The 24,939-nt window shown below is 38.9% G+C and overlaps 8 protein-coding genes across 12 annotated transcripts; 5 read left to right on the top strand and 3 right to left on the bottom strand.

The window, feature by feature from the left end:
• The first annotated feature begins 757 nt into the window (after nucleotides 1-757).
• On the top strand, nucleotides 758-4,086 carry LOC116916492 (WSC domain-containing protein 1). 2 transcript variants are annotated; one of them, XM_045169933.1, is made up of 6 exons: nucleotides 758-1,606; nucleotides 1,916-2,453; nucleotides 2,553-2,700; nucleotides 2,801-2,928; nucleotides 3,030-3,418; nucleotides 3,495-4,086. In XM_045169933.1, exons 2-6 carry the CDS (start codon nucleotides 2,181-2,183, stop codon nucleotides 3,634-3,636), a joined length of 1,080 nt encoding a protein of 359 aa, XP_045025868.1. In that variant the 5' UTR covers nucleotides 758-1,606; nucleotides 1,916-2,180; the 3' UTR covers nucleotides 3,637-4,086. The 2 variants fall into 2 exon arrangements, with proteins under 2 accessions (XP_045025868.1, XP_045025867.1); XM_045169932.1 differs by lacking the exon at nucleotides 758-1,606 and having other exon boundaries at nucleotides 1,614-2,453.
• LOC116934534 (uncharacterized protein C16orf52 homolog A) lies at nucleotides 4,065-5,083 on the bottom strand. Its single transcript, XM_045169935.1, has 4 exons — nucleotides 5,066-5,083; nucleotides 4,774-4,995; nucleotides 4,465-4,677; nucleotides 4,065-4,396 (listed from the first exon to the last, which is right to left on the bottom strand). Exons 2-4 carry the CDS (start codon nucleotides 4,874-4,876, stop codon nucleotides 4,209-4,211), a joined length of 504 nt encoding a protein of 167 aa, XP_045025870.1. The 5' UTR covers nucleotides 4,877-4,995; nucleotides 5,066-5,083; the 3' UTR covers nucleotides 4,065-4,208.
• Nucleotides 5,084-5,195: 112 nt separating this feature from the next.
• On the top strand, nucleotides 5,196-8,434 carry LOC116916487 (polycomb protein SUZ12). 2 transcript variants are annotated; one of them, XM_032921737.2, is made up of 10 exons: nucleotides 5,196-5,638; nucleotides 5,845-5,891; nucleotides 5,958-6,141; nucleotides 6,208-6,299; nucleotides 6,358-6,471; nucleotides 6,532-6,929; nucleotides 6,996-7,272; nucleotides 7,377-7,666; nucleotides 7,730-7,915; nucleotides 7,975-8,434. In XM_032921737.2, the coding sequence occupies exons 1-10, from the start codon at nucleotides 5,509-5,511 to the stop codon at nucleotides 8,246-8,248; spliced, it is 1,992 nt and encodes a 663-aa protein (XP_032777628.1). In that variant the 5' UTR covers nucleotides 5,196-5,508; the 3' UTR covers nucleotides 8,249-8,434. The 2 variants fall into 2 exon arrangements, with proteins under 2 accessions (XP_032777628.1, XP_045025865.1); XM_045169930.1 differs by having other exon boundaries at nucleotides 5,497-5,638; nucleotides 5,714-5,891.
• Nucleotides 8,435-8,527: 93 nt separating this feature from the next.
• Nucleotides 8,528-9,639, bottom strand: LOC116916494 (histidine triad nucleotide-binding protein 3). The gene is made up of 5 exons (XM_032921747.2): nucleotides 9,428-9,639; nucleotides 9,079-9,196; nucleotides 8,949-9,015; nucleotides 8,757-8,883; nucleotides 8,528-8,700 (listed from the first exon to the last, which is right to left on the bottom strand). The coding sequence occupies exons 1-5, from the start codon at nucleotides 9,506-9,508 to the stop codon at nucleotides 8,650-8,652; spliced, it is 444 nt and encodes a 147-aa protein (XP_032777638.1). The 5' UTR covers nucleotides 9,509-9,639; the 3' UTR covers nucleotides 8,528-8,649.
• Nucleotides 9,640-9,877: 238 nt separating this feature from the next.
• On the top strand, nucleotides 9,878-14,929 carry LOC116916486 (FACT complex subunit spt16). Its single transcript, XM_032921735.2, is given in 18 exon segments — nucleotides 9,878-10,134; nucleotides 10,208-10,474; nucleotides 10,553-10,701; nucleotides 10,769-10,922; nucleotides 10,979-11,127; nucleotides 11,195-11,309; nucleotides 11,390-11,725; nucleotides 11,795-11,971; nucleotides 12,210-12,302; nucleotides 12,363-12,465; nucleotides 12,532-12,730; nucleotides 12,815-13,196; nucleotides 13,290-13,379; nucleotides 13,381-13,473; nucleotides 13,530-13,661; nucleotides 13,722-13,891; nucleotides 13,951-14,379; nucleotides 14,525-14,929. Coding segments are annotated over 18 exon segments (3,270 nt in total). The 5' UTR covers nucleotides 9,878-10,065; the 3' UTR covers nucleotides 14,688-14,929.
• Nucleotides 14,930-15,011: 82 nt separating this feature from the next.
• Nucleotides 15,012-16,717, bottom strand: LOC116916491 (39S ribosomal protein L38, mitochondrial). Its single transcript, XM_032921742.2, has 7 exons — nucleotides 16,490-16,717; nucleotides 16,074-16,426; nucleotides 15,900-16,018; nucleotides 15,678-15,836; nucleotides 15,481-15,617; nucleotides 15,322-15,409; nucleotides 15,012-15,260 (listed from the first exon to the last, which is right to left on the bottom strand). The coding sequence occupies exons 1-7, from the start codon at nucleotides 16,623-16,625 to the stop codon at nucleotides 15,059-15,061; spliced, it is 1,194 nt and encodes a 397-aa protein (XP_032777633.2). The 5' UTR covers nucleotides 16,626-16,717; the 3' UTR covers nucleotides 15,012-15,058.
• Nucleotides 16,718-16,830: 113 nt separating this feature from the next.
• Nucleotides 16,831-19,614, top strand: LOC116916490 (zinc transporter 2). 3 transcript variants are annotated; one of them, XM_032921740.2, is made up of 13 exons: nucleotides 16,831-16,920; nucleotides 17,000-17,141; nucleotides 17,244-17,676; nucleotides 17,748-17,794; nucleotides 17,862-17,966; nucleotides 18,038-18,184; nucleotides 18,259-18,295; nucleotides 18,355-18,632; nucleotides 18,694-18,767; nucleotides 18,837-18,942; nucleotides 19,003-19,059; nucleotides 19,131-19,208; nucleotides 19,270-19,614. In XM_032921740.2, exons 3-13 carry the CDS (start codon nucleotides 17,348-17,350, stop codon nucleotides 19,413-19,415), a joined length of 1,404 nt encoding a protein of 467 aa, XP_032777631.2. In that variant the 5' UTR covers nucleotides 16,831-16,920; nucleotides 17,000-17,141; nucleotides 17,244-17,347; the 3' UTR covers nucleotides 19,416-19,614. The 3 variants fall into 3 exon arrangements, with proteins under 3 accessions (XP_032777631.2, XP_032777632.2, XP_032777630.2); XM_032921741.2 differs by lacking the exon at nucleotides 16,831-16,920 and having other exon boundaries at nucleotides 16,982-17,141; XM_032921739.2 differs by lacking the exons at nucleotides 16,831-16,920; nucleotides 17,000-17,141 and having other exon boundaries at nucleotides 17,148-17,676.
• Nucleotides 19,615-19,794: 180 nt separating this feature from the next.
• Nucleotides 19,795-24,845, top strand: LOC116916484 (polycomb protein Asx). The gene is given in 3 exon segments (XM_032921733.2): nucleotides 19,795-19,988; nucleotides 20,062-22,588; nucleotides 22,591-24,845. Coding segments are annotated over 3 exon segments (3,978 nt in total). The 5' UTR covers nucleotides 19,795-19,955; the 3' UTR covers nucleotides 24,009-24,845.
• Nucleotides 24,846-24,939: the final 94 nt, after the last annotated feature.

The following is a 24,939-nucleotide window of genomic DNA, read 5'->3' as shown; positions in this document are numbered from 1 at the left end:
CTTAAAAGTCAGGGAAATATCGATCAATTCAGATTAGCTATGCGGCTGCCTATATTCATCTATCGCAGACAAGCTTTTTAGCATGTATCATTCCAACTCGAAATTTTAATTTCCAAAATTCAATTTTAAAATTGTGGCATTATCTTTTATGTTTTCTCGCTCAGTATTTTTTTTCACATACAATTCAGGCACTAATTGTTTTTATATTCCGTGTAAAAGCAGAAAATATTATGGAAATGACCAACTCAAAGTCGGTTATCGAGACGCCAATGTTCCGGCCGGCCACTTGTTGATCATGCTGTTTGCTTGTAGTCAAGCTGAATTGCTGGCAAGCTGAAATTCAAATTAGTTGTCATCATGAAGCAAGCAGCAAGCAAGTTCAGTATAATAGAGAATACGATTGCAAGGATTGTCGTGAGGATTTTTACAATAATAGCGAGATGCAAGCTCGTTGTTATGGTTTTCCCGCAAAAGCAAAATGAACAAATAGCGTACAGGTAGATTTTTTGGGAAATTATTAATCCAACGAAAAACACTCATAAAAGTCTTGATTGGGGTGATACAGAGTTTGTATTCTGAATCGTTGTAGGTTCTACATTAACCGCAGAATCAAGAAATATAAAATCTTGTCAAAACCTGACGGTTTTTTATGTAAAAATAAAATATACATGGCAGAAAACGGCTTAAAATATGACCACTAGATGGCGTAAACGCTTCAATTTCTTCGTATATTTTGCCTACTCCCCTCCAAACCGTTGAGGTATCAAAGCCTGGCGCCATTGACGTGCGCAGTCTGTTTGGTGCTGTTGTCATTTTGATAGCGACGAAGGCAAAGGGTTAGAGGGAATTTCTCGTTTCCCTCCAAAAGTTCCTAGTCGAATTAGTCGAGAGTCAAGTAACGATCGGTTCGCGTGTGCGTCCTGCCGCGTCCTGTCTCTCCTCGCTTGTTCATATTCCGTTTCCCATCCTCGTTGCTGCAAGCCAAGTTTTGACAAGAAATTTTTTTTCAATCGTTTCCGTTTTGGTCGGCAGTGTGCAAAATTCACTTATCAATTTCAACCGCTCGTGTGTTTCATTCTGGGTCAGTTTGAGAGAGAGATAGAGAGAGCCATCGAAAAGTTCCAAAAACAACAAAACAACGATGGGTGATTCATTCGTCCGGCAGTCGGGAGTGATTTGTATAAATTTCCATCTCGAAAACATTCCAAGGCCGTCGAAAAAAAAGTGGGGAAGAAAATTAGAAAAGAAAAAAAAAAGTTTAAAATACAGATTTCTCTGTGGTTCTTCTATTTTAATATTTAAAACTAAAAAAGACAGCGGCCATTCTTCTCTGCCTCGCCACGCCATTCGCGGCGCATCGTGCCAAAACTCGAAAAAAGAGCAACAAGTTTTCACCAACTTTGCCCCCACAAAGTGAAAATGGCTTCCCCTTTAGTTTTCTTTCCTCACCGATGGCTCCTGTTGCTGATTTGGTTCGCCATCGTTAACGCCTCTCTGCCAACATCACCCAGTAACAACGTGACCTGTTCATCGGTTCGTTCAGCCTATCGTGCCAAGGGATCGCCCGACCGAGACGTGCCACAATCCCAACTACCCATTGCAGCAGGTAAAATAAACAACCAATGTTCAATAGTTTTTTTAGTCAGCCTTGAAAATCTCGACCTGTGACTGATTAGAAAACCGTTTTTCAGCCGAATTGCCGGTAAAAAAAAAAAAATTTACTCCAACTTTTGCATACAAAATATAAATGCGTTATGTAAATGTTATTTCGGCTAATTAGTACAACATTACTGTTTACTCTGTTACACCACACATTCACCGAAAATTTTCAAAACTTGGTTTCTTGCTGAAGACAAAGTTTGAACCAATCTTAAGAATGTTCGTGACGTATTTTAAGTTTCTGTATTTGAAAAAGTTTTACAGATATTTCCAGGAGACTTAACAAAGAAACAGCCTTGAATTATCACGTTCAACCGACCAGCAATTGACTGGAAGGCTGTGCCTAGAGGAATCAAACAATTCAAAATTCGTTAGCAGGTGTGCACAGTTAGTCTTATACAGTTTTCCAACAAGGGAAGAAGTTGAGATTTGTCGCTTCCAAAAACGCAATAGTTAAACATTATTTCGAAGAATCGTGGGTGTAAAAGAAAGTATTTGGCGTTAGGCTTTTGACTATAAAAATGGTGCGTAAGAAAACTTTTTGTCAACGTGTCTTCGTCATCGGCACAGCGGCAGTTTGTGCGTACACCTTTCGTTTTCTAATTCTGGCGAATGTTTCGCCAATTATCAATAATCAAAATTTACCTTTACCAATTGTTGCCTTGACCTCTAAGACACTTATTGAGTCTCTGGGAAACAGTATCAAACAAGTTCGTCCTAAAGCTAACGAGCATGACAAACTTGTGAGTTATCCTTGGAAGGATGATCCAACTTGCAAAAAATTTACTGTTCAGGTAATCGAATATCTTGAATGGTATGATTTCTCGTAATTTCCAATGTCCACAAAACTAAAGGGTGGCAATTGGTATTTTGAAACTTTTTTTGCTATTTAGTTGGCAGATAGAGATAGCCTTCCTAAATGGGCGTTGACATCATTTCCCGGTAGCGGCGTCACCTGGACGAGGCAGATGATTGAAGGTATTACAGGTATTTACACAGGCTCAATTCATGAACAGGATCCTCCTCCAGTACAATTGGAAGGTATGTGGATTTTTTTTTTATTTCTCGAGTTGCCAAAGAACGTGTTTTACGATAGCTTAATTGTTGAACTTAACATATCCTTTAAATTGATTTTATGCAGGAGTAGGCCTTGATCAACTCGGTATTAGAGACGATCCTTTTTGTGGATGCACTATAATTGACAAGGATCATGAAGCAACAATCACTGTAGATGGAATGGTTGATTATTTTCGACTACTTTACATCGAGGTGATTATAGAAAATCTTTTTTAAAACCCAAACTTACAACAATTGTTGGTACCTTGCTCGTTTACGTTGGGCCTTGTTTGAGAAATTAATCTGAATTTTAGGGCTATTCGGATATACTTCGAAATGTATATGACTACCGAGGTGTTCTTCTACTGCGAAACCCGATGGATGTTGTTTTCACGTATCGGCATTGGCAGCTAGCAGGGAAAGTAGGGAAGGCTCCCCAAGAAGCTTTCCGGGGACCACAATGGAATAAAGTCGTAAAATTTGTTGCCTACGCTTGGGCGGACCATGCCATCCGCTGGATAGAGCAAATCGAGAAGGGAACTGTCATATTTTACGAGCAGTTACTTGGTCGCAACGCATCTACAGAATTGGAGCGACTTTTTGACGCTATGGATTTCAAGCCGAGACCGCTAGATCCGGACCGAATGCGATGCACGCTGGATCACAGAGATCGCGCCGACCATAAGAGGTTGAACAAGAGTTGGTAAGAGAACCACACTATACAAGGCATGAAATCTTAAAATAACGAATCTTTTTGGATATTCATTGTATCCATGTAGGATGCCGTTGGAGGAAGAGCAAAGGCTATTATTTATAGAATCAATCCATCGAGTCCAACAAAGCCTTCGACGGCGAAACTGGCCACAGCTTCCTGTACATCTGTACGACCTTCATGGCCTTTATAATCAAACCATCCTTTGATTCAAAGCACTAGAAATTCTCTATACGAGCATCGCAGACTTCCGTGTGCCGAGGTTACTCGACACACCCAAACCAAGTAAAGGTTTGCTGATTACATGTGGTTAATCATACACATTCGACCAATCCATCAGAAGATATCTACTCACAAGCGCACCTGTGATTATAATTCGATATACGTTTTGTACCTCCGGCTATTCTTTTGATCTGGCTGGAGAATGGTTGTAGGCTTCAACAAATCGTAGCATGTTCAACTTGATACACTCTGCGATGAATCACTCTCTTAAATTCGTGTTGATATCAACGAGTTGACTACAATTGCATACATAATACCAGGGCGAACTAAAATTGAAGCTTCTCCGTTAGGTTTCACATTATTTATGATTTTTTTTTGCAGTAAATTGTTTCATATCCAAGAAGGAAAAGGGAAATACAAAAAAATGAAATTTGTAATGAGATCCGTTAGTAAAAAATACCACCTCGAAGATTACGCAAATACAATCTGCTGTCAATGGGTTTTACAATAGTTTAGGATCATCGCTCTCAGAAAAAATCAGAAAAGAGTACAGAAATTATCAAAAATGTGGTAAACATACTTTCCCAGCAAACAGTTCTGAGATGACTGTAATCCATAATGCAAGAACAAAAAATATGTAAGAAAGCCCAACTTGGAAACTATTTGGTAGCTGGTATGGTTCTCCTCCAATTTCAGACATAGAAAATCCAAGAGGAAAGATAACAGCAGCTAAGCAGAATAAAACCACTGCATAAGAACAAAAATAAATAGGTAAATAAAATAGTTAAAATAATTTGAATAAGAATTTCTTTTACTTGCAGCAAATCCAACCCATCTTGCATATGGTACAACATTGTAATCCCAATGACTCGAGATTAGTAACACAACAGTTGTTGTTATGCACACACAACCAATAAAAATGCAAACAAGTGCCATCATCCATTCGGGAGTGAGATCAGGAGAGAAGCATACTTTTGGCCGATTATATAGAGTGGTGCAAGTCCACATTAATCCCAAAGAAGTTTCTCCTGTTGGTATGTCCATGATACATTGCATATATTAAAAACAAAGAGTTTCTGAAGTTAGCCATCACACAAAACATAAAATTGTTCTAATTTTCATACCTCCTACGTCAGTTACAATCCAAAATGGTAAGGCAAGTGCAACAATGGCAAATATATCGGCTGTAAGAAATAATGCCCCGGAAATCAATGTTAATTTTTCCATTTCTTTCCACAGCGAAAAGGTTATTTTCTTTAATATTCAGCCAAAATGTGAATCCTTATTGACTCCGAGGCAAAATTTGAATGGCAATGTCCAAAACTTAACCGAATGTCAAACTCGCTCTAAAACAAACAATATTTATAACGACAAAAGTAAAGCAGAGTGCAGACGAAAAAAAACACATTATATTGCCTCCGGCAGCTGAGCTTCCTCAGGTTCTGGGGGTGGGGACTAGTAGTTGTAGAATCGTAGTCGCATGCTCGCATCTCGCATCTCTGATCTCGGAAACTCGCATTTGTACACGCAATGACGCAGATTTCCAATCAATAAAAAATGCTGTAGATAATTGGATTGCACCATTCAGAGCAAAACATTTGATAGTAATTTTTGAAACCCAAAAATCAACTGTTACTTTTTTACGCTTTCAAAAACTTGAAAATAAAAGAAATTTGGCAACCCGCTGTGAAATGTGGTACAATTATATTCGCGGCTGATTGTTGTTTGGGGTCCTTCGATAAAAAAAATTAATGGTTTTTTTTTAAACTGTCATTTAGTGTTTTAGTTTTAGTCGGTTTTATTTCGACAAACTAAGCCTGTATGTGAAGGAAGTTTTTGGTTCTATATTAACAAACATCATGGGGCCTAAAAAAAAGGAAAGAGACACCGATCACTCGTCGTCATCCAAAGGAGGAAACACCACTAATAACGGTCGTGTTGCTGATTCCGTTCAAGCAGATCATGAACTCTTTCTTCAAGCTTTTGAAAGTAAGTGACAAATTTATATCTTATGTGAAGTTACATTTTTATTAACTGATTTAGGCTTGTCCTAAACTGCAACAGGTGTTCCAGTCATAAAAAAATGTCCACAAGAATGTTCAATCATGCAATTTTCTTAGTATTATTATCTAATTTCCCTTTTTATTCTTCTTTCTAATTTGTTTTCCCCTAATACTCACACATGCTGTTTTCAGAACCTACCCAGATCTATAGATATCTTCGCACACGCCACTTTCTATCGGTAGTATTTATTAAATGTTTGATAAAGTTGAAATTGAATTGGGGCAACATTTTTCTTCTTCAATAGCCTATCTTCCTTCACCGTACTCTGAGCTACATGAATGGAAGGTGCACCAGAAACCATCAAAACAGAAAAACTTGCAAACTGGTGAATTTGCTAGACAGCAAAGTTCAAAAAAATTCTCAGAATGATGTAAATACTCGGTCTAAATTCATGACATTGACTTTTCTTGGATTCTATGATCCAAAAGGTAAAAGCTCTATGGTTACTTTTATGAGTTGAAAACATTTTTTTTTTATTGTTACGTATGTCACAGTAAACGGCTGTCGGGAACCGGTGAAGGTCGAAACCCTTCTATTACAAATTGGACATAAAAAAAGAAAAGACGTCTCCTCGCCAATTATGCAAGTGGGTCAAAATTTTTAAAATTGGAAAAGTATCTGGACAAAGCATTTTTCATTGATAGATAAGTGTTGGCACAACTGAAGTTTGTATAAATCCCAATGAAGATTCACCCCCTCCGAAAGCTCCGACGGTCTCGATCGCTACCGAAGATCTTAGTTTACGCAATGGCCAACAGGTAGTATTTTTGAAAAACCACTAAAGCGTAACAACAATCCATTTAATAAAATGATTGCAGGGCAATTCATACGTATTGCTATTGCGAGTTTCTGCGCCAATAATATCAGAAAGTGAACCACAGCCTAAACGCCGTCGTCTCAGTGACGCATCACTAACTACTGGAATGTTGGAAGAAACAACGCGGCTTTTTGGTGCCGAACTGGTTGTATACGATCGCCATTCTCGTTGTCTTTTGATCGATGGCGACTATGAACTTGCAATGAAAGAGATAACTTCACCGGAATCAAATGGGACGTCTCCCGGTGGTTCAGACAAATCCTTGCGTTTGGCAAACGCCTCCTGGAGCACTGTAGATTCCTCACATACCGCTCCTCCATTAAATATTTTAATTCATGGCCCGATGCTTAAATTCCGTTTGGAATGGGCAAATGATCCTATTTCAGCGCTTGTTGACCGGTAAGTACATCAAGTCAACATGCTTTCAAATCCCTGTTATCTTGTTTCGGTATTTTACTCTGACAGACCGAAGCCGTACGTTGCGTCGGCCTCTACACAGACCACTGACAAGAGTAGCAGCAGCACAAGTAGTAGTAGCAGCAGCGTGGAAAAGAGTCAAATTAACAGTGTAGATGAACCGACGGTTGTACGCTACCAGTTCTTGTATAACGCAAGTAGACGACAGCAGACGGAAACTAGGAGTGACTTTCGTTGTCCGTGGTGCTCGCTACACTGCCTTCAACTACCAGCTCTTCTAAAACACTTGAGATTGTGTCACTCGAGGTTTAATTTTAGTCATGTTGTGCGTATACTTCCTATTATAGTAGAATTCTGATTAACTGGGTTCTAAAACTGCAACTAATTAATTTTTTTTTTTTTTTTTTTTTGTTTTATTATTTAATATAGGGGACGGAAAAGGGTCATGTTAGAATTGACATCAGTGTGAATGATGCCTATGATGGATCCTATTCAGGCAACCCACACGATCTCATAGCTCAGCCTTTAGCTTTGGGGGCTTCATCGGGTGGTGCCGCTTTCGGTCGGCAAGGTCCAACTCGGCGAACTCCGATCACCGCCACATTGGTTTGGCGACCACGCCGTATGCGGGCATCCGGCCAGGATCCCCTACAAGCGGAAGGTGATGACGGCTATGAAGTATGTGAAACTCAGCGACCTTTTATTACTGGACATAACAGGTAGGAATATAAAAGTTTTCTTTTCAATGCAAACACTTTTTTTTATATTACTAATTGAGTTAGACTATATCATCACACATCGACCTGTCTTCCCATACAAGCTAAAGAGTTAGACGTGGATAGCGAAAACGAAACAGATCCCGAATGGCTTCGGGCGAAAACCTGCATGATGATTGACGAATTCACTGACGTGAACGAAGGAGAAAAAGAGCTGATGAAACTGTGGAATCTCCATGTTCTCAAACACAAGTAAGACCGTAGAATGATCGTGTTAAATAAATATTACAACTGTTACATTGGTTGCTCAGTTACGTTGGAGACTGCCAGATGGGTGTGGCTTTGCAAATGTTCCTGGATGCACATGGCCAGGAACTACTAAAAAGAAATTTGTATCGAAATTTTATACTTCATCTGTCCAACTTGTATGATTTTGGAATAATTGCACCTGCAACGGTGCTTAGAACGATCAGCTCTCTGCAACTTATTCTACAGCGAAGTCCTGAGCATCAGGAAATTTTAAAGCAAGCTTGGCTAGGCCAATTGTTTAGCAAACAAGAAGTAACCACCGTTACTTCTACCTAGCTGGTTAGTTTCCATAATATGGATTGCCAATTACTTTTTCCCGTTTGGGTCATACTTCTGAAGTTAATGAATTTTTTTTCTTGCAATTGATCACGTATCGGTCGCGCTCATTATGTATTTCTTTCATTTATCGTAAATCCGCTATTAGTCTTCATTTTTTTGGAAATACAAATGATTTTGAATTAATTCGAATATATGAATATTTATTATCTTTGTTTATTTTCGTTCCTTTCCGCGCAAATATGAAATGCTATTGATGGGTGTCAGGCAAACAATCAATCTTTGATCAAGTCATGTATTTTTATCAACTATGCAACTTAAATGTCTTAGGCAGTATCCAATTATCAGAATTTTAAATTTTCGACTGTAGGTCAAAATTTTGAAGACAAGAAAGTCATCTGCTACAGAGACGAAGAGCGATGCTTTTTGATCCAATCGATTGTTGTTTCCGGCTGAAAAAGAGTACACTTGTTATTTCTACCAGTTTACTGGTAGCGAAAATATATACCGTTGCAAAATAAAAGGTTCCAGGACGAAATACTTGACGGCCTATAAAACTCATACTCTGCTCCGGAAAAATCACATGGAGATGCAGATGTTTGACAGAGTTGAAAGGTGGCCAATGAAATCCCATTCTGCAGTTTTAATCAAGTTTTGTGTAGCCTCTTTTTCCACACCACAAAATTACAACATGAAATACCTGTAATCAACTAAGGTTCCTAAATGTTCTTTCACAAGCTGTTGTCCTATTTCAACCATCTCCTCAACTTATAAATCAGGGAGCTAACTTTGTAAATTCATTATAATAGGTAACTAAAAGGCTATTTTACCAATCTTGACAGTTTCTACAGTAAGACTTTTTACATCTGTGATATGTTCTCTAGGTATGATTAGAAGATGGTTCTTTGAAGCTGGTTTGATGTCACGAAATGCCAAATATTTAAGATCCTAGGTACACAAATAATGGATAAGTGATAAAGCATGTTATAATTTTACATAATTGCTGGTGTTTTTTAGGAAAGCAATACTTTGTAAAATTTTTGAACTCCATTACATGCGAGTGATATATTTTTTTACCGATAGAGGCAACTAGAAAAATCAGAATTCAATCTAAGTAATACGTCTCATGTGGTATATGTAACTTAACAAGGAAAGCTAACGGAGGGAGCAAGAGCAAACCTGATGGACGATACTTGCTGGAGCTAGGCCTTGACAAATCTGACAAAAAACACATTTTAACGACTGTTGCACCACAGACATATTTTTATGAAAATGCAGTAAAGAGCGCCGGTAACCCGGTAAAATTACTTAAGCGTTTTTATCTTTGGTTGTTTGACATTTGACAATTCGAGCAGTCTGCTAGTAAAACTAGAACCGCATCCGAAGTCCGATTCAAAATTATACAGGTTGATCAGATTATTCAGATTCATATCTCAAGAGTCAAAATGTGAAGTAAACTAAAGAATACATTGATTTTTTCATATTTTTTTGCATTCATGAACTATTTTTAAAATGTTACAATCATTGCATCTTTTCTAGCACCTAACACCGAAAGTTTTTTTTTTTTATAATTTATTTAAAAACTATGGCGGAAACACAATAAAAAATATTGGCAACTTTGGCGTTATTGTTTCTGAAAAAAAGCAGAAATTGTGGAGGGAAAACGTGCGTGCGTTCTACGTTGTGAATTATTTCGACTCGGGTTTGAGAAGTATTTGTAGCATTATTCGGCGCTAATCTATTTTTTCGAGTTCTAAACGTAAAAGTTAACACGCTAGTACGGATTTTACTTGGATGCTTCCCGTTTCCTGCTAACCATGGGAAGTCTCGCAGCTGACAAAGAGGTTTTCTTTAGGAGGATAAAACGGTTTTATTCATCTTGGAAAGTAAATTACAATTAGCATCTAGCAGCCATGACAGTTGAATCTTCTTATACTACCTAATTATTCACTATCTCAGAATGGTGAATCAAATGCTGATATTGGGTTTGCAGATATGGATGCCCTGGTTACAGCTCTGGGGGCGGACGAAGAAGTTGTGTATAGCAAGACATCTGCTCTACAATCATGGCTTCTTGGATATGAATTAACTGATACAGTAATGGCATTATGTGAAGATTCCATCTATTTTCTTGCAAGCAAGAAAAAAATAGACTTTTTAAGGCCTCTGGAAGCTGTTAAAGAAGAGAAAGGCTTGCCTGCCGTTAAACTCTTGGTTCGAGATAAAGTAAGTATTTTAAATCATACATACCATTTAATGTTTTATTTTCTTTACAGAGTTCTTTTTCTTGTTTAAAATTTTCAGAGTGACAAAGATAAGGCAAATTTTGTGAAATTAATTGAAGCATTGAAAAAATCAAAGAAAGGAAAGAAACTAGGTGTTTTTTCAAAAGATAGCTTTCACGGGGAGTTTATGGATGCATGGAATACTGCAATCAAAAAAGAAAAATTTGAGTAAGAAAATCTACTAAAATTGTTTGTAGGTAATTGAGATCTGTGACCCTTAAAATTCTTTTTGCAGAACAATTGACATAAGTTCTGGTGCAGCTTATATGATGGCTCCCAAAGAAGAGTCTGAACTTATGGTTATTAAGAAAGCTTGTCAAGTGTCAGTTGATTTATTCAACAAATATCTCAAGGAGCAAGTTATGGAAATTGTTGATGCAGATAAAAAGGTGTGACATACAAAGACAACTTAATGTAAAAGGATTATTGTAATACTTTCTTCAAGGTCAAACACTCTAAATTAGCAGAGGGTGTGGAGAACGCAGCAACGGACAAGAAATACGTCTCAGGTGTCGATACAGGCCAAGTCGATATGTGCTACCCAGCCATCATCCAGAGTGGAGGAAATTATAGCCTGAAATTTAGCGCAGTCAGGTACTCAAAATCGTTTTTTACCTGCCGTTATACTTATTTTATTATTATTATTTTTTGCACTTTCCAGCGATGATAAACCTCTTCATTTCGGAGCCATCGTTTGTCTTTTAGGTGCACGCTACAAATCCTATTGCTCCAATATTGGACGAACCCTACTTGTCAACCCTACTGAAAAGATGCAGGTAAAAACCAGAAAGTTTCGCGATCTAGTCTATCTCCTTTTTTTTAGTAATAATAATAATTATTTTAATTTTTACTGTAGGATACGTACAATTTCCTGTTGTCGGTTGAGGACGAAATTTTAAAATCTTTGGTCGAAGGAGCGAAGCTAAGCGATGTCTACAATGCTGCTGAGGCATATGTAAAAAAAGAAAAACCTGAACTACTGGATAAAATGACAAAAACCCTAGGCTTTGTTACCGGAATTGAATTTCGTGAAAGCTCTTTAGTAATTGGACCAAAGAATAACGCAGTTATAAAAAAGGGAATGGTATTCAACGTTAACCTGGGTTTTGCTGATCTTGAAAATCCTGATAGCACAGATGAAAGCTATAAAAAATATGCTTTGTTTTTGAGCGACACTGTCGTTGTATCCCAGGTGAGCTGCTACAAAACTACTCGTTTACTTTTTTCTTTCCTTGTAATTTACAAATAAAAAATCATTTAGGGGCCTGCAACCGTACTAACGGCGTCAAAGAAAAGGATCAAGAACATTGGAATTTTTCTTAAAGATGAATCGGGTGATGAAGAGGAAGAAGAAGAGGAGGACGATGAAAAGCCATCACGACAGCCTCAAAATTTAGGTCGTGGCAAAAGAACTGCAATTCTTGATTCGAAGCTCAGGGTAAGATTCTAAATTTCTTCTTGTTTTCTTTTGCAAAGTTCTTCAGTTTTACTTTTTTATATTTATTTAATTATTTTTTTTTTTGTGTGTTAAAAATATTAAAGTCGGGCTTGTTGTTTAGATCTTTGTTATTTGTTGTAGATGATTAAATGTGTATTTCGTTAATTTGAATGCAATCGTGAAATCTTTTATGATATTAAAAGATAGGTAACATCTCGTTTTTCAAATTGTTTGTTAGGAAACCTCCACTGAAGAAAAACGAAAACAACATCAGAAGGAACTGGCGTCTCACCTTAATGAAGAAGCTAAACTTCGATTGGCGCAGCAGAAGGTAATGGAAAAAAGGAAACGTAAAAGAGTAAGAAATTTTAAAACATAGTTTCGGGTTTAGGGTCGCTTGGATAGTGAGAAAGTTAGGAAATCTACCGTGTCGTATAAATCCGGGAAAGACTTGCCAAAAGAAGACGAAGTAAAAGAATTGAAGTTATATGTTGGTAACGTTATTGCATGATTCTAAGTTATTGTTTCCAACAGAGAAATAACCGTATTTAAATTTTTAGATCGTAAGTATGAAACGGTCATCATGCCTATTTACGGCATTCCGGTTCCCTTTCACATTTCGACAATCAAGAATATCAGTCAAAGTGTTGAAGGAGACTACACTTATTTGCGTATAAATTTTTTCCATCCGGGAGCAGCTATGGGAAGAGCTGAAACGGCGGCATTTCCAAATCCTGAAGCCACATTCCTTAAAGAAATGTAAGTAAATTTATTCTTTTTGTTTTACTTGTTTATTACCGCTCACACTTACCTTTTTTTGTGTGGCATGCAATGATTTATTAGTACATACCGAAGCACAAACATTAAAGAACCCGGTGAACTGTCGTCACCGTCGTCGAACCTTAACACAGCGTTCCGATTGATCAAAGAAGTGCAAAAGCGATTTAAAACCCGCGAGGCTGAAGAAAAAGAAAAAGAAGATTTGGTCAAGCAAGATACGTTGCTTCTTTCTCAGAACAAAGCCAATCCTAAACTGAAAGACCTCTATATTCGACCGAATGTGGCTCAAAAACGAATCTTGGGTTCGCTAGAAGCCCATACCAATGGATTCCGTTATACATCTGTAAGAGGAGACAAAGTAGACATCCTTTACAACAACATCAAACATGCTATTTTCCAACCCTGTGATGGCGAGATGATTATTCTTTTACACTTCCATTTAAAGGTATGCCAGGATTTACTTACATTGTTTATTTATTTATTTTATTTATTCATTTTTGAACCAAAATAACGTTTTATTTTTTTACGAAAATTCCAGAACGCTATTATGTTTGGCAAGAAAAAGCACAATGATGTCCAGTTTTACACTGAAGTAGGTGAAATCACAACCGATCTCGGCAAGCACCAAGCATATGCACGACCGCGATGATTTAGCCGCCGAACAGGCTGAACGAGAACTGAGGCATAAATTGAAAACAGCTTTCAAAACCTTCTGTGAAAAAGTATGTTCTAATTATGAAAAATTTATTTTAAAGGTACCTTAATGAATTTGTTTAAGGTTGAGACTATGACGAGGAATGAGGTGGAATTTGATGCCCCTTTCCGGGAATTAGGTTTCCCTGGTGTGCCATTCCGCAGCACTGTTCTCCTTCAACCCACCTCCGGATGCCTCGTCAATTTAGTAGAATGGGTAAAGTGTCTAAATGTGTAAGCCATATACCGTGATATTCTAATGACATTTTATTTTTAGCCCCCTTTCGTAATTTCACTGGAAGACATGGAATTAGTTCATTTCGAACGTGTCCAGTTTCACTTGAAGAACTTCGATATGGTCTTCGTTTTCAAAAATTATCATCGTAAAGTTGCCATGGTGAATGCCGTACCCATGAATATGCTCGACCACGTCAAGGAATGGCTAAAGTAACACAAGAAAGTAGCAATCTGAATTCGGTATACGTAACAAATTGTTCTGTTTGCAGCTCCTGCGACATTCGTTATACAGAAGGCGTACAATCCTTGAATTGGTCTAAAATTATGAAAACCATTACCGACGATCCAGAGGCATTCTTTGAGACCGGTGGATGGACTTTCCTTGATCCCGAATCCGGCAGTGAACATGGTGGTTCAGATGAAGAATCTGAGGAAGATGAATATGCACCGACGGACGTCGATGATGAAGAAGATGACGAATCTGACAGTGAATATTCAGAAGCGGATTCGTCCGATATGTCAGAAGACAGTGACTCTGGCAGTGAGGATGGTGGTGGTGGTAGCTCGGATGAATCAGGAAAAGATTGGTCTGATCTTGAGCGTGAAGCTGCGGAAGCCGACCGAGAAAATGTAAACTTCGAGGACGAGTACTCCAGAAGCCGTGGAGGTAAAGGAGCTGCACCTCCAACCTCTAAAAGGTAGGGTATTTGTGCATGTTTTCGATGACAAGATGGCGAGGCTACGAATTCCTATTACGAAGAAACAATCCAATATTAAATGAAATATCTTGCATTGTAGCCATACTTTATATTCTTACTAATGTGCCATGTTCTTCTTGCCTAGCAGAGAGCATTCATCAAGCAAACCGTCATCAAGCAAACCATCATCAAGCAAACCGTCATCAAGCAAACCGTCATCAAGCAGATCATCAGGTGGGCATAAGAGAAGTCGGGAATCCTCCAGTGGCGACCGTCACAGAAAATCACCGAAGAAATCGAGGAAATAAACTTTGAAGAATTGGCACGTCTACCGTACTGAAAACTGTTTTACCCTATCCTTCCTTTCACAAATTTTTTTAATTTCTTTCCATTATGGATCCTTTTTTATGATCCTTATTTAACTGGAATCCTTTCGTAAAGGTCGGTCAGTAACCAAGTGTTACGAACATTTGAATAGTACCACTTGCTTCTTGTTTCAAATGGTATCCGTTCTTCAACCAAGTTAAAATACACCATTCATGAACTAAAATATTGCAGAGATGTTAAGTGTTCAAACAATATATTGTTTATGGTACAAATCGAATCCAACAGATGCTCATGCGTGGCAGATATTTCAGTTTCGAGTACAGTTTATTGTTTTCTAACACATTGCATTCGTTTACATATCGCTATAACGACCCCATTTCAATCTTTGTTTCCGAATTTCCACCCGAACCCATGAAGGTAATTTGTTGTCCTCAGGTAGTGCATTCGGATATTTGGGCTCAGGCTTTTTGGGTTCAAAAGGATCGACTGTCTTCATCCGTTTCAGAAGTAATTCCTTGGATATTTGTTTCGGGTCACGATGTTTGTCTAGGTACCTAAAATAAAAGAAAACTAGAAATGCTGCATCCTACTTTATAATCTTAGTTAATTCCATACAAATTGAATGCTGCTTTCTTTGGAAACCATACTGGCGGCTTCTTATATGGCTCAGGAAAATCGAAGTCATAAATTGGTTCTTTCATATCTACAATTCAATGAAATAATTACATGGCTGTGCTGGCTAAAAGCAGAAACGAGAAATTACGCGGGTCTTACTGAGTGTTTTGTGGAAAAATTCGGTTAATGAATCATCCCAGTCACTTTGGAAAAAAGATAGGCCTGCAGGCGTGATAGAATCTTGCATTTCTCTATAAAATCTCTTCATATGAAATGTCCTGTTAGCTAACTCTAAGCTGAAGAATGAATAAAGAATGAGCAGGCCAAAATACTGTAACACAAACCAGCATTTTTACCATGGTGCACTTTTCCTATATGAACTAAAATCAATGATTTTCTCTTGCTTGTACAATACAAATACAAGTCTCTGATTTCCAGTTCCTCTTGGCGGAAAAGGTTGTAAATAACTAACAATTTCCTCTCCTTTCTTGATGTCATTGCCAGGAATATTTCCACTGAAATGTAAGTAATAACTAATAGATATATGTTTTACAAATCTTGTGAAAATTCACACTCACATGAACCAGTGTACACATTCAGCATCTTTTTCACTGAGGTGGCCATCTGGATTTGTCAGAACTAGTGACCAAAGTGAAGAAGGATCTCCTTCAAACACTACACTAGGGGCTACAGCAGCCTGAATTTCCAAATACATCAATTAGTAAGTTATAGCTAAATTTAGGGGATTTCACCTCTTTTGGTTTTATCTGGTTCCCAAAGTAAACTGGTAAATTTGAGCCATCAGGCTGTTCATATTTGATGGAGAGTGGAATTCTTGGTAAGAAGAAAGCTTCTCCAAATAGATCTTCAAAGATGTTGTAATGCTCAGCTACAGCTCTTATATGGAAAGGAGCAGATGTTTTGAGCCACTCTTTTCTGATTTCTTCTAATGATATTTGTTCATTGGGCAATGACTGAAGTCCTTTTCGTGACCGTAATATTTTCTGCCTACAAGAATATTCTTCTCCTCTTGATGGTTTTAGGTGAGGTAAACCTATATTGACTTTGAAATGGAGATTAGGATCTCTTTTGGCCCTAGAAATTTCTTTAAAACCAGATTTATTCATTAGTTTAGTCATACAATTAAATGACCTATCAAAATGCCCACCATCTAGTCGCTGCTTAAGCGATCTTGCAACATCCGGAGCTTTTCCTCTGAGTTCACGGTTGGGCTGTAAGAATAGCGGCTGGGTTAATGATAATAAATTACGGCCTAATTTTACTTGATTTATTAGTAGAGACATTTCTCTTTTTCAGTTTTATACGACTTCTACCACACTAGGCCAGCGGTTTTCTTCACGTGTTGACAAAGGTGAACGCCATCTATTAGTTGTGTTAAAATAAGGGTGGTAATTTGAGTAACAATATCTAATATTACAGGCCCTTGGCCCTCGTAGTTTTGTTGACATACGAGGGAATAAATTGTATTCACTATCCCGCTGGTGAGCTGCTTACCATATCCTTTTATGTGCCAGGTGAACCGGCCAAGGGATGCAAAAACTTGTAATAACGACGAGATAAGGATACGTTTAAAATAAAGTAAATACACAAATCACACTGCAAAAACACGGGGGGTAGTTTATCTTTATTATTTCGCCATTTTTATCTGCCATTGTAGAAGTGTTCTTTATCCACAAACCATACCACAAACACACCGCGACACCGGAGAGCGGACAGCGGAGAATCGGACAACTGTTTTGCATGAAGAATATCGTTATGGCCTGGTCTTTGTTGTAAGAAGAGTTGACAACGAATAATCGGTGAGACGAACAAGATAAAATTTTTTTAGATGTGTTTGTGGGGTGGGGAATTGCTGAATACTTTTTCTTCTCACTAATTTTTGACACGTCCGTTAATTTTAGATTCCTCGACATATACCGAGATTTCTCGATGTATGAGAGCGTATAGTGTCTTCCTAGGTTTCGTAACTTTCTTCTTGTAACATAAAACATATTCAATTGTCGCTATGGATATGGTCGATGCAAATTCAGCTGGTGGCCTTTCAATCCCGGGATCTACCCAACGACGGAAAAAAGCTTATAGCGTATCCCTACACGAAAATAATTTTGACATCTCGGAAGTACCTTGTCTAGAAGAAGTTTCCTCCTCAAATGATGGTGGTACTCTAACACCTGTTGCAGACAAATGCATTAATTGCGGACAAAATATACCATCAAGTGCTTGCAAGGAGAATGATGTGAGACAAAGCAGAACTCCCATAACCAATCACAGTCCAAGGAGTCAAAATATCAAGAGAATCCCTGGGACTGAACTACAACCAGTTGCTACTTCACAGTTAGTTTATGTCCATTCATGTATAGTCTTATATGTTTACCAACTATTTCAGCTGTTCATTTGTATCACAGTTTGGAATATGAGTCATGTGCATCCAGTGGGGAAACTCCTCTTTTGGGTGACTTTACATTTTTCAACTACAGTGTCATTGATTTCATTAATTATATTTACAATACTTGTTATAGATCACTGCCATAGGGCAAGAGTGTCAACTGTAGATTCAAAGGCTAAGAAAAAGCTTATAATAGCAAGTGTTCTATGTTTAGTCTTCATGGTAGGAGAAGTTGTAGGTATTCTTTGCCTTTCTATTCACAAATTTTTGAACTTACTTGCAATGTGATTATTTTATCAATCATTGCAGGAGGTTACCTTGCAAATAGCTTGGCAATAGCCACAGATGCAGCTCACCTTCTAACAGATTTTGCTTCATTCATGATATCATTGTTTAGTTTGTGGCTTGCGTCAAGACCTCCAACTAAGCGGATGAGTTTTGGTTGGCACCGCGCAGGTATGCCGTGTGTTATCATTCCTGGAACCTATTCCCATCACCTAATTTCCATCGTCATTATTTCTCTATTGTAGAAGTTATTGGAGCACTGACATCGGTATTGATGATATGGTATACTTGTATATTATTACACGTGCAAGTAGTATTTATTTAACTAAAGACATATTTAGGGTTGTAACAGGGATTTTAGTTTACTTGGCTATTCAAAGACTTGTTAACAAAGACTTCGATATTGATGCCAAAATCATGTTAATAACATCGGGAATAGGAGTAGCCATCAACTTAGTAATGGGTTGCACGCTCCACCAGCATGGACATAGCCATGGAGGGAACAACAATCAACATAGCCACTCGGCCCACAGCCATGACACCGAAAGCCAACCTTTACTCAGCCATAGTCACGGTGGGCATACGCATGATGATGTGGAGAATATCAATGTCCGAGCAGGTATTCTATTAGAATTCGAAGAGTAGGTAAATCCACGGGCTTGATTTATTCCTTTCATCAGCCTTTATTCATGTTGTTGGAGATTTTGTTCAAAGTCTTGGAGTTTTCATAGCCGCCATCATAATTTTTTTTAAGGTAAATGGGTTGGTAGTAGTTCATTGCATAATTACATGAATCAGTTTTATAATTTGCTTTGTTTTGCAGCCGGATTGGGTAATAATCGATCCTATCTGCACATTTTTATTTAGCATCTTAGTTCTATTCACAACGATCACAATCTTAAAAGATGCGTTGACCGTATTGATGGAGGGTAATATATGAATAATCTATCGATCCCATTTATGTTTTTGTAACACAAAAATGTCCATAGGTTTGCCACGCGGACTAGATTTTAATAGAGTGCAGGAAACTTTTTTGTTGATAGATGGTAATTATACTTATTTTAAATTATATTGTGGTGCTTATAATTTTATCTTTTAATTTTCGCTTTTGAACAAGGTGTGATTCGTGTACACAATCTTCGCATATGGGCTCTCACAATGGACAAAGTAGCATTAGCTGCGCATTTGGCTATTCGTAAACACCAGTATTAAGCATTCTTCTAAACTCGTTGAATTTAACGTTTATCATTTTGCAGGTCCTGACGCACGGACACAAGAAGTGTTGTTGCAAGCATCGCGATTGGTGCGTTCTCAATTTGATGTCTACGAGATGACGCTGCAAATTGAAGAATTTGAAGCTGGGATGGAAGATTGCGTCCAATGCCAAGACCCTTTAGATTAATCGCCTTATTTTGAATGAAGTTACGGAAAGTTTTCCAATCTCAAATTTGCAATTCAAGCTCAAAATTTCAATCTGTAAAGATCCGTCACTGAGTCGACCTTAAAGATCTTTGAAAACCCTACACAGCAGAGATGGCCATTTGTCCAGTGTTGTCTCTTTTTCTTACCCGTACGATAAGCGAAATAAAAAATGAATCTACTGTTTGTTTGTTTTTTCGACCGTAGTTGTAAGCTTTTTTTTTTCTTTTTTCTTTTTTCTTTTTTCTTTTTTCTTTTTCTTATACAAGTATCCACGTAAATGTTAAAAGCCCTGGCAAGGGGCAATTAAGTGACTAGTTTTCATGTGTTTACAATCTGCAACGCCATCTAGGCAGAACATCACGAACACCAACAAAAGAGAAACATGGCGGAAGTTTGTTGGGTGTAAATGAAGGTGTTTTAATTGGTGGTGATATTAATTATAATTTCATGATGTTGAAATGTATCAACGATATAAAAGTTCAACTAGAGTGAGAAAAGTGCGAGAAAAGTGCATACTTTAATGATAAAACAGCTTGATTTTTTCTGGTGTGAGGTGAACTGTAAAACTTTCGGCTTTCGGTGACGAGTTGATATGGTTCATTGTTTGTTTGTTTTTTTGCATTTAGACATCAATATTTTTATTTCGAAAAAAAGAAATGTCGGAAAGTTTTTCCATTGACGTCAATGTGGCGGATTCAATAAGTCCTGAACCTCGGATGCTGAAGCGGCCCACATTGCAGTTAGCCTTGAAGCAGCAGGCCAAACGTAGAAGGAGAAATACCAGCATAGCTACACAAGGAAATTTGAATGGAATGCCACCCATTCCACGAGTAATTGTAAAAGTGTTACCTCCATTGCCTTTAAATGAACCAACAAAAGTGAATGAAGTCAGTGAATCAGAAGCAGATGAAGTTCAAGTTGTATCTCAGAGAAATGCTACAAGTCTACCAACACAAACAACCATGAGGGAAGTGTTAGCATCCATTCCTGGATTTAAAACAACAAAAAGAACTACAAGAAACTTGTCTGCTGCAGCACAAATACAGAGAGCTCAAGAGGGTTGTGTTGATCTTCAAAACCCCTCTTCTATTCTGGCTAAGGCAAACCTTCGTGGAATCCTTAACAAACATTCATTTGGAAGCTTACCCCCATTATATCAGCACAAACTCATACAGTTGTTACCAGAAGTTGATAGATGTCCAGATGGCAGTTCAAAATTAAGCAGTACTGCCCTTAGCAACGAATTTTTTGGTCGTGCCTGCCAAAAGTGGAGAGATCGCCTTGCTTCAGGTGAATTTACTCCAGAATTCCAACAGAAAATTCGAGCCGAGGCCGAACGAGACAAAGGCAAGTTAGATCCATGGAAAGTCAAACATTTCGAACCTTTTTGGGGATCTAGAGGGGAATCCTCTTCTTCAGAACCTCCCACTGCAGTTGCTCCGACTAGTAAAACTTGTTCTAGTGTAGCATCCAAAAGGAAAACAGTTCTTTCTGGGCTAGCAGAGGATGATACTCCACCTAAGAAGCGTATAATCAGCCGGAAAATCGGAAGAAGGAAAATGAAAAGAAAAAAATCTATTAGGAAAATTGTTACCCACTTGGATAGTGAAGACAAAAACCAGGCTACCTCAGAAGATACTCCTTTGATATACGAAGAAGTTGTTACCAAAGATGCGACATCTGTCAAACCCGCTGAGACACAGCCAGTAGAAATGCCTGAAGAGATTAGTGCTATTCACCCCTCTATAGGCATTGATGAAACTGAAAATAGTCCCGGGATCGAATTTATGGACACGTTAAATGTAGAAAAAGAAATGGCGTCAACCTCACATCCAACGCAAGAAAACGATTCAGACCCGCATTCCCTAGCTTGTCAAGGGACATCTGGTAATGACTCTATGGAAATGGTGGATCGTCTGGAAGATCCGTTGTTCATTGAATCGCCACAAAGGGAAATTGATCTAGAAAACGATAAATTAGTTGACACGCTACAAGAAAGTAGCAAAAGTCCGTCAGAGGAATCGGAAACCCAAACTGAGGGAAATAAAAACACTGACGTTCAGGACACGTCCACTGGCATGACTGCATCCGAGGAAGACGATGGTTTATATCTCAATAGTTCTCATCCCGCTACTGCTATTAAGGATTCTCTCCCTTCATCAGACTGTGACGAAGAAAAAATATCGAAGGATGAAAGTGCGAATAATTGCCAGATGCAAATTGACAATGGACGTGCATTGAGCGAAATGAAAGATTTTCTCACTAGCAGTGTAGGACATTTTGTCCAGGAAGATTCATCACCTGAAGATTATTTCCAAAGTCATCAAGTGACAGAAGCCCTAGAATTATTAAGAGATATTCATGACAGGGAAGATTCAGCTCCTTTGGCAATAGAACAGCAAACCATTACGCCAACCACAACTGAAAATGTGTCAACCGACCAACGAGATGAAATAGATTTAGCTGAAAATAGCAAATCTTCCCAAAATGAAGGGCAGACGATGGAACCACCTGCCAAACAGGATTCAGCAGCAGAACTTGATTCTTCCATGACCCCTGTTCCAAAGCAGCATGAATTACCGCCCATTGCGACAGCAGAGAAGTCCGTGGAAACCAAGGCAGATGATACTTGCCATAAAAACGATCGTGTTGTGTCGACAAATGTTTCCGTCAAACTTGAAGCACCAGCAATCGCACTTCCACAAGTCAGCAATGCTGAAACGTCTACTATTATATCCGAGAAACAGAGTGCCACAAAAATTGAGACACCTATTCAACAACCAACCACTGTGACCCTAACTCTGCCATTTCCAGTGACACTGCCTCTGAATTTGCCTCTTACTTTGCCCATTTCCCTTCCACCGGGTACTACGCTGGTCGTTTCGGATCCCTCTTCGTTAGTGGGACTACGCACAAGCAATACCTGCACAACGGCAGAAGTGGGTAAAACAATTTCATCCGTGACATCTTTGACACCGATTGCACCCAACAAACCGCGGATAGCTTCTACATCATCCTCTCCATCTCGAATACTTCCGCGAAGTACTCAACCGACTAGTAACCCGGTCGCAGTTGCTGGAACTTCATCCTCGACGACCAGTGGTTTGATTGCCCCTCGTAACGGATCTGGCAAGCAAAGCCAACCATCTAGAGCTCCCCTGGAACGGTTAATCTCGAACGATCGTATCGTATTTGCCAGGCAGTTATTGAAAACAGCCCAAATTGTGAGCAACTCAAGGCACAGCTGCGTCCACCTTCCGCTTTCTCCAGCAGCGTTGTGGTCTTACCGTCGAGCTCCCCAGTCACGGGCAACGTTGCTGCGTCTAGCGCCAACCGGTCAAACATCAGTAAAAATGGGGCTAAAAATAATTTGGCCACAAAACCATGCAAAGGAACCGCGGCTGGGAAGATAGCAAATCAGCAAGGTGTTGGTGATGTCAAAGTAGCTCCACAATCTTTAGGCGCTACGTCTCCGCCCGGCGTTATTCTCGTGCACCCGGGAACCGCCAATATGGGAGTTGCTGATCAACAATCGGTCGTCACCAACAAAGTGGTTGCTCCGTCCCCCGTTCAACTTCCGAGGCAGCAAGTTGTTTGCACCACACCAAATGCTTCAGAGGCAGTTAATCATCCGTCTTCTAAGACACCTTCCGCAAACCTTGGCGGGAACCGGACAATAGGAGTGATTCCGCAACAGCTGAGACCAGCATCGACTCCTCCACAGCCAAGACCATTAGTGTTCCCTAATGCCCCTCAACAGGCTCAACAATCAACGACAACGGCTCAATGTTACCAGCAACAACAACCTAGTACTATTACCGCCGGTCAACAAGTTACCTACCTCCCTTTCAATAATTGGCCGCAACAACGACCGCCGCAACAGCAAGACAGAAACACTCCCAAGGCAATAGCCCCAGCTACCGTCCGAACTGGAACACATACCCAGCAAGTTTACAACAATCTCCAGCAAACGAGCAGCAATTCTTTTATTCAAGAACAAACTGTCCAACAGCAAACCCCAGTGGCACAAAGAACTCAGCAACCAGTTAATGCCAGACAATCTTCAACTGTCACAATTCAGACCCAGCAATATGCTTCTTCTTCGAGCGTCCAAATCAACTTACAGCCGATGACAATGCAACAATTACAGAAGCCGCCGAATCAACAACAGCAAGGGACGCGCCAGTCGTGGGCAGGTCCATCGGTGCAACAACAAAAGCAGATAAACATTAATGCGTCGTCTGTTGTTCCGTCGCGAAATCCGGTGGCTACGCCGCAGACACCTCCCTTTGTACAAAATGACGTCCAGCTCGTGAGTATGGGCATGTCGATGAGAGCCCAAGTTCCCGGAAACGGTAGCAGCATTACTCCACAGTTGCCTATCAACGCAGATCCTGCTATTACCGGAAATTCTACGGACAGTTCGAACGAGGAAGTGATTGAAAAAGCCCCACAAACAACCGACTGCGATTGCCAACTTAAAGCAATGGTTATGTGCCAGCGGTGTGGCGCATTCTGTCACGATGATTGCATCGGCCCAACTCAGCTCTGCTTTACCTGTATTATTCCATGAACTGCATTTTCCCCATATCTCTATTTTCTGTTCGTATTTTTTCCTTTCGTGCAAAAAAAAAAAAAATAAAAAAATCGGTCGACACTTAATCCAGTATTCGGTAGCCAACACAATTCATGCGTTCCCTTCGTTGCTGTGTGGATTTCATTCATTCTTTGTGCAGTGAATGGAATTTAGAAGCCTCGTCATCTCAACTAATTATTTCGAGAGCTTATATGGGGGTAATAGCTTTAAAGTGTATTACCTTCATATTTGAGCATTTACTAATGACTTTGTTTAACGTAATTGTCAAAGTTGTGCTACCGAACTTTCATTTTCCATTACCAGAAAAACATCTCATCCTCCTCAATACCTTGCCCTGCTGTAAAAAAAAAAAAAAAAAAGGTTTCCATATTTCTTTTCCTTTTTTTTTCCTTTTATGTTCCGAGAATGGGGCAATTATTTTTCTTTTTTTTGCACACCTACCCACTCCTAGTCTGATCACTCTATTTCCAATATCTTTACCCATAAAACTGCCGGCTTTTTTCCGTTGGTGGTTTCTATCATCACTTTTGATATGTCGTATAGCAATGACGTTTATTTTTCACGTTTGATTGATGATCCTTGTTATACCTTAGATACCTTATGGTGGTGAGTCGAAGTAATTGCTGATTTTTAGAAGGAAAATCAGAAAATGTGCCTCTAATGATTACGTCCCCGGCACGTTTTTGTTATACCATCCGTGTCGATCCAGCTATGATTTTTTAAAATATTCTGTCTCCCTAATTGATCCAGTAGAGGGGAATACGTTCTTTCAAAGTTTCAATACAACATAATGGTTTTGTACAAGATGTTAAATTTACGTAGTTCCTGAATTTTTTTCTTTTCTTCTAAATAATGGTAACTTAATGGCAACCTTGCGCTGTTGACAAATTTGAATTTGACAGTTGAA

Source organism: Daphnia magna, linkage group LG2, assembly GCF_020631705.1.
Source record: "Daphnia magna isolate NIES linkage group LG2, ASM2063170v1.1, whole genome shotgun sequence".
Classification (NCBI taxonomy): Eukaryota; Metazoa; Arthropoda; class Branchiopoda; order Diplostraca; family Daphniidae; genus Daphnia; species Daphnia magna.
Note: the sequence above shows the minus strand (reverse complement) of the source record. Positions and strands in the feature narration are given on the sequence as shown.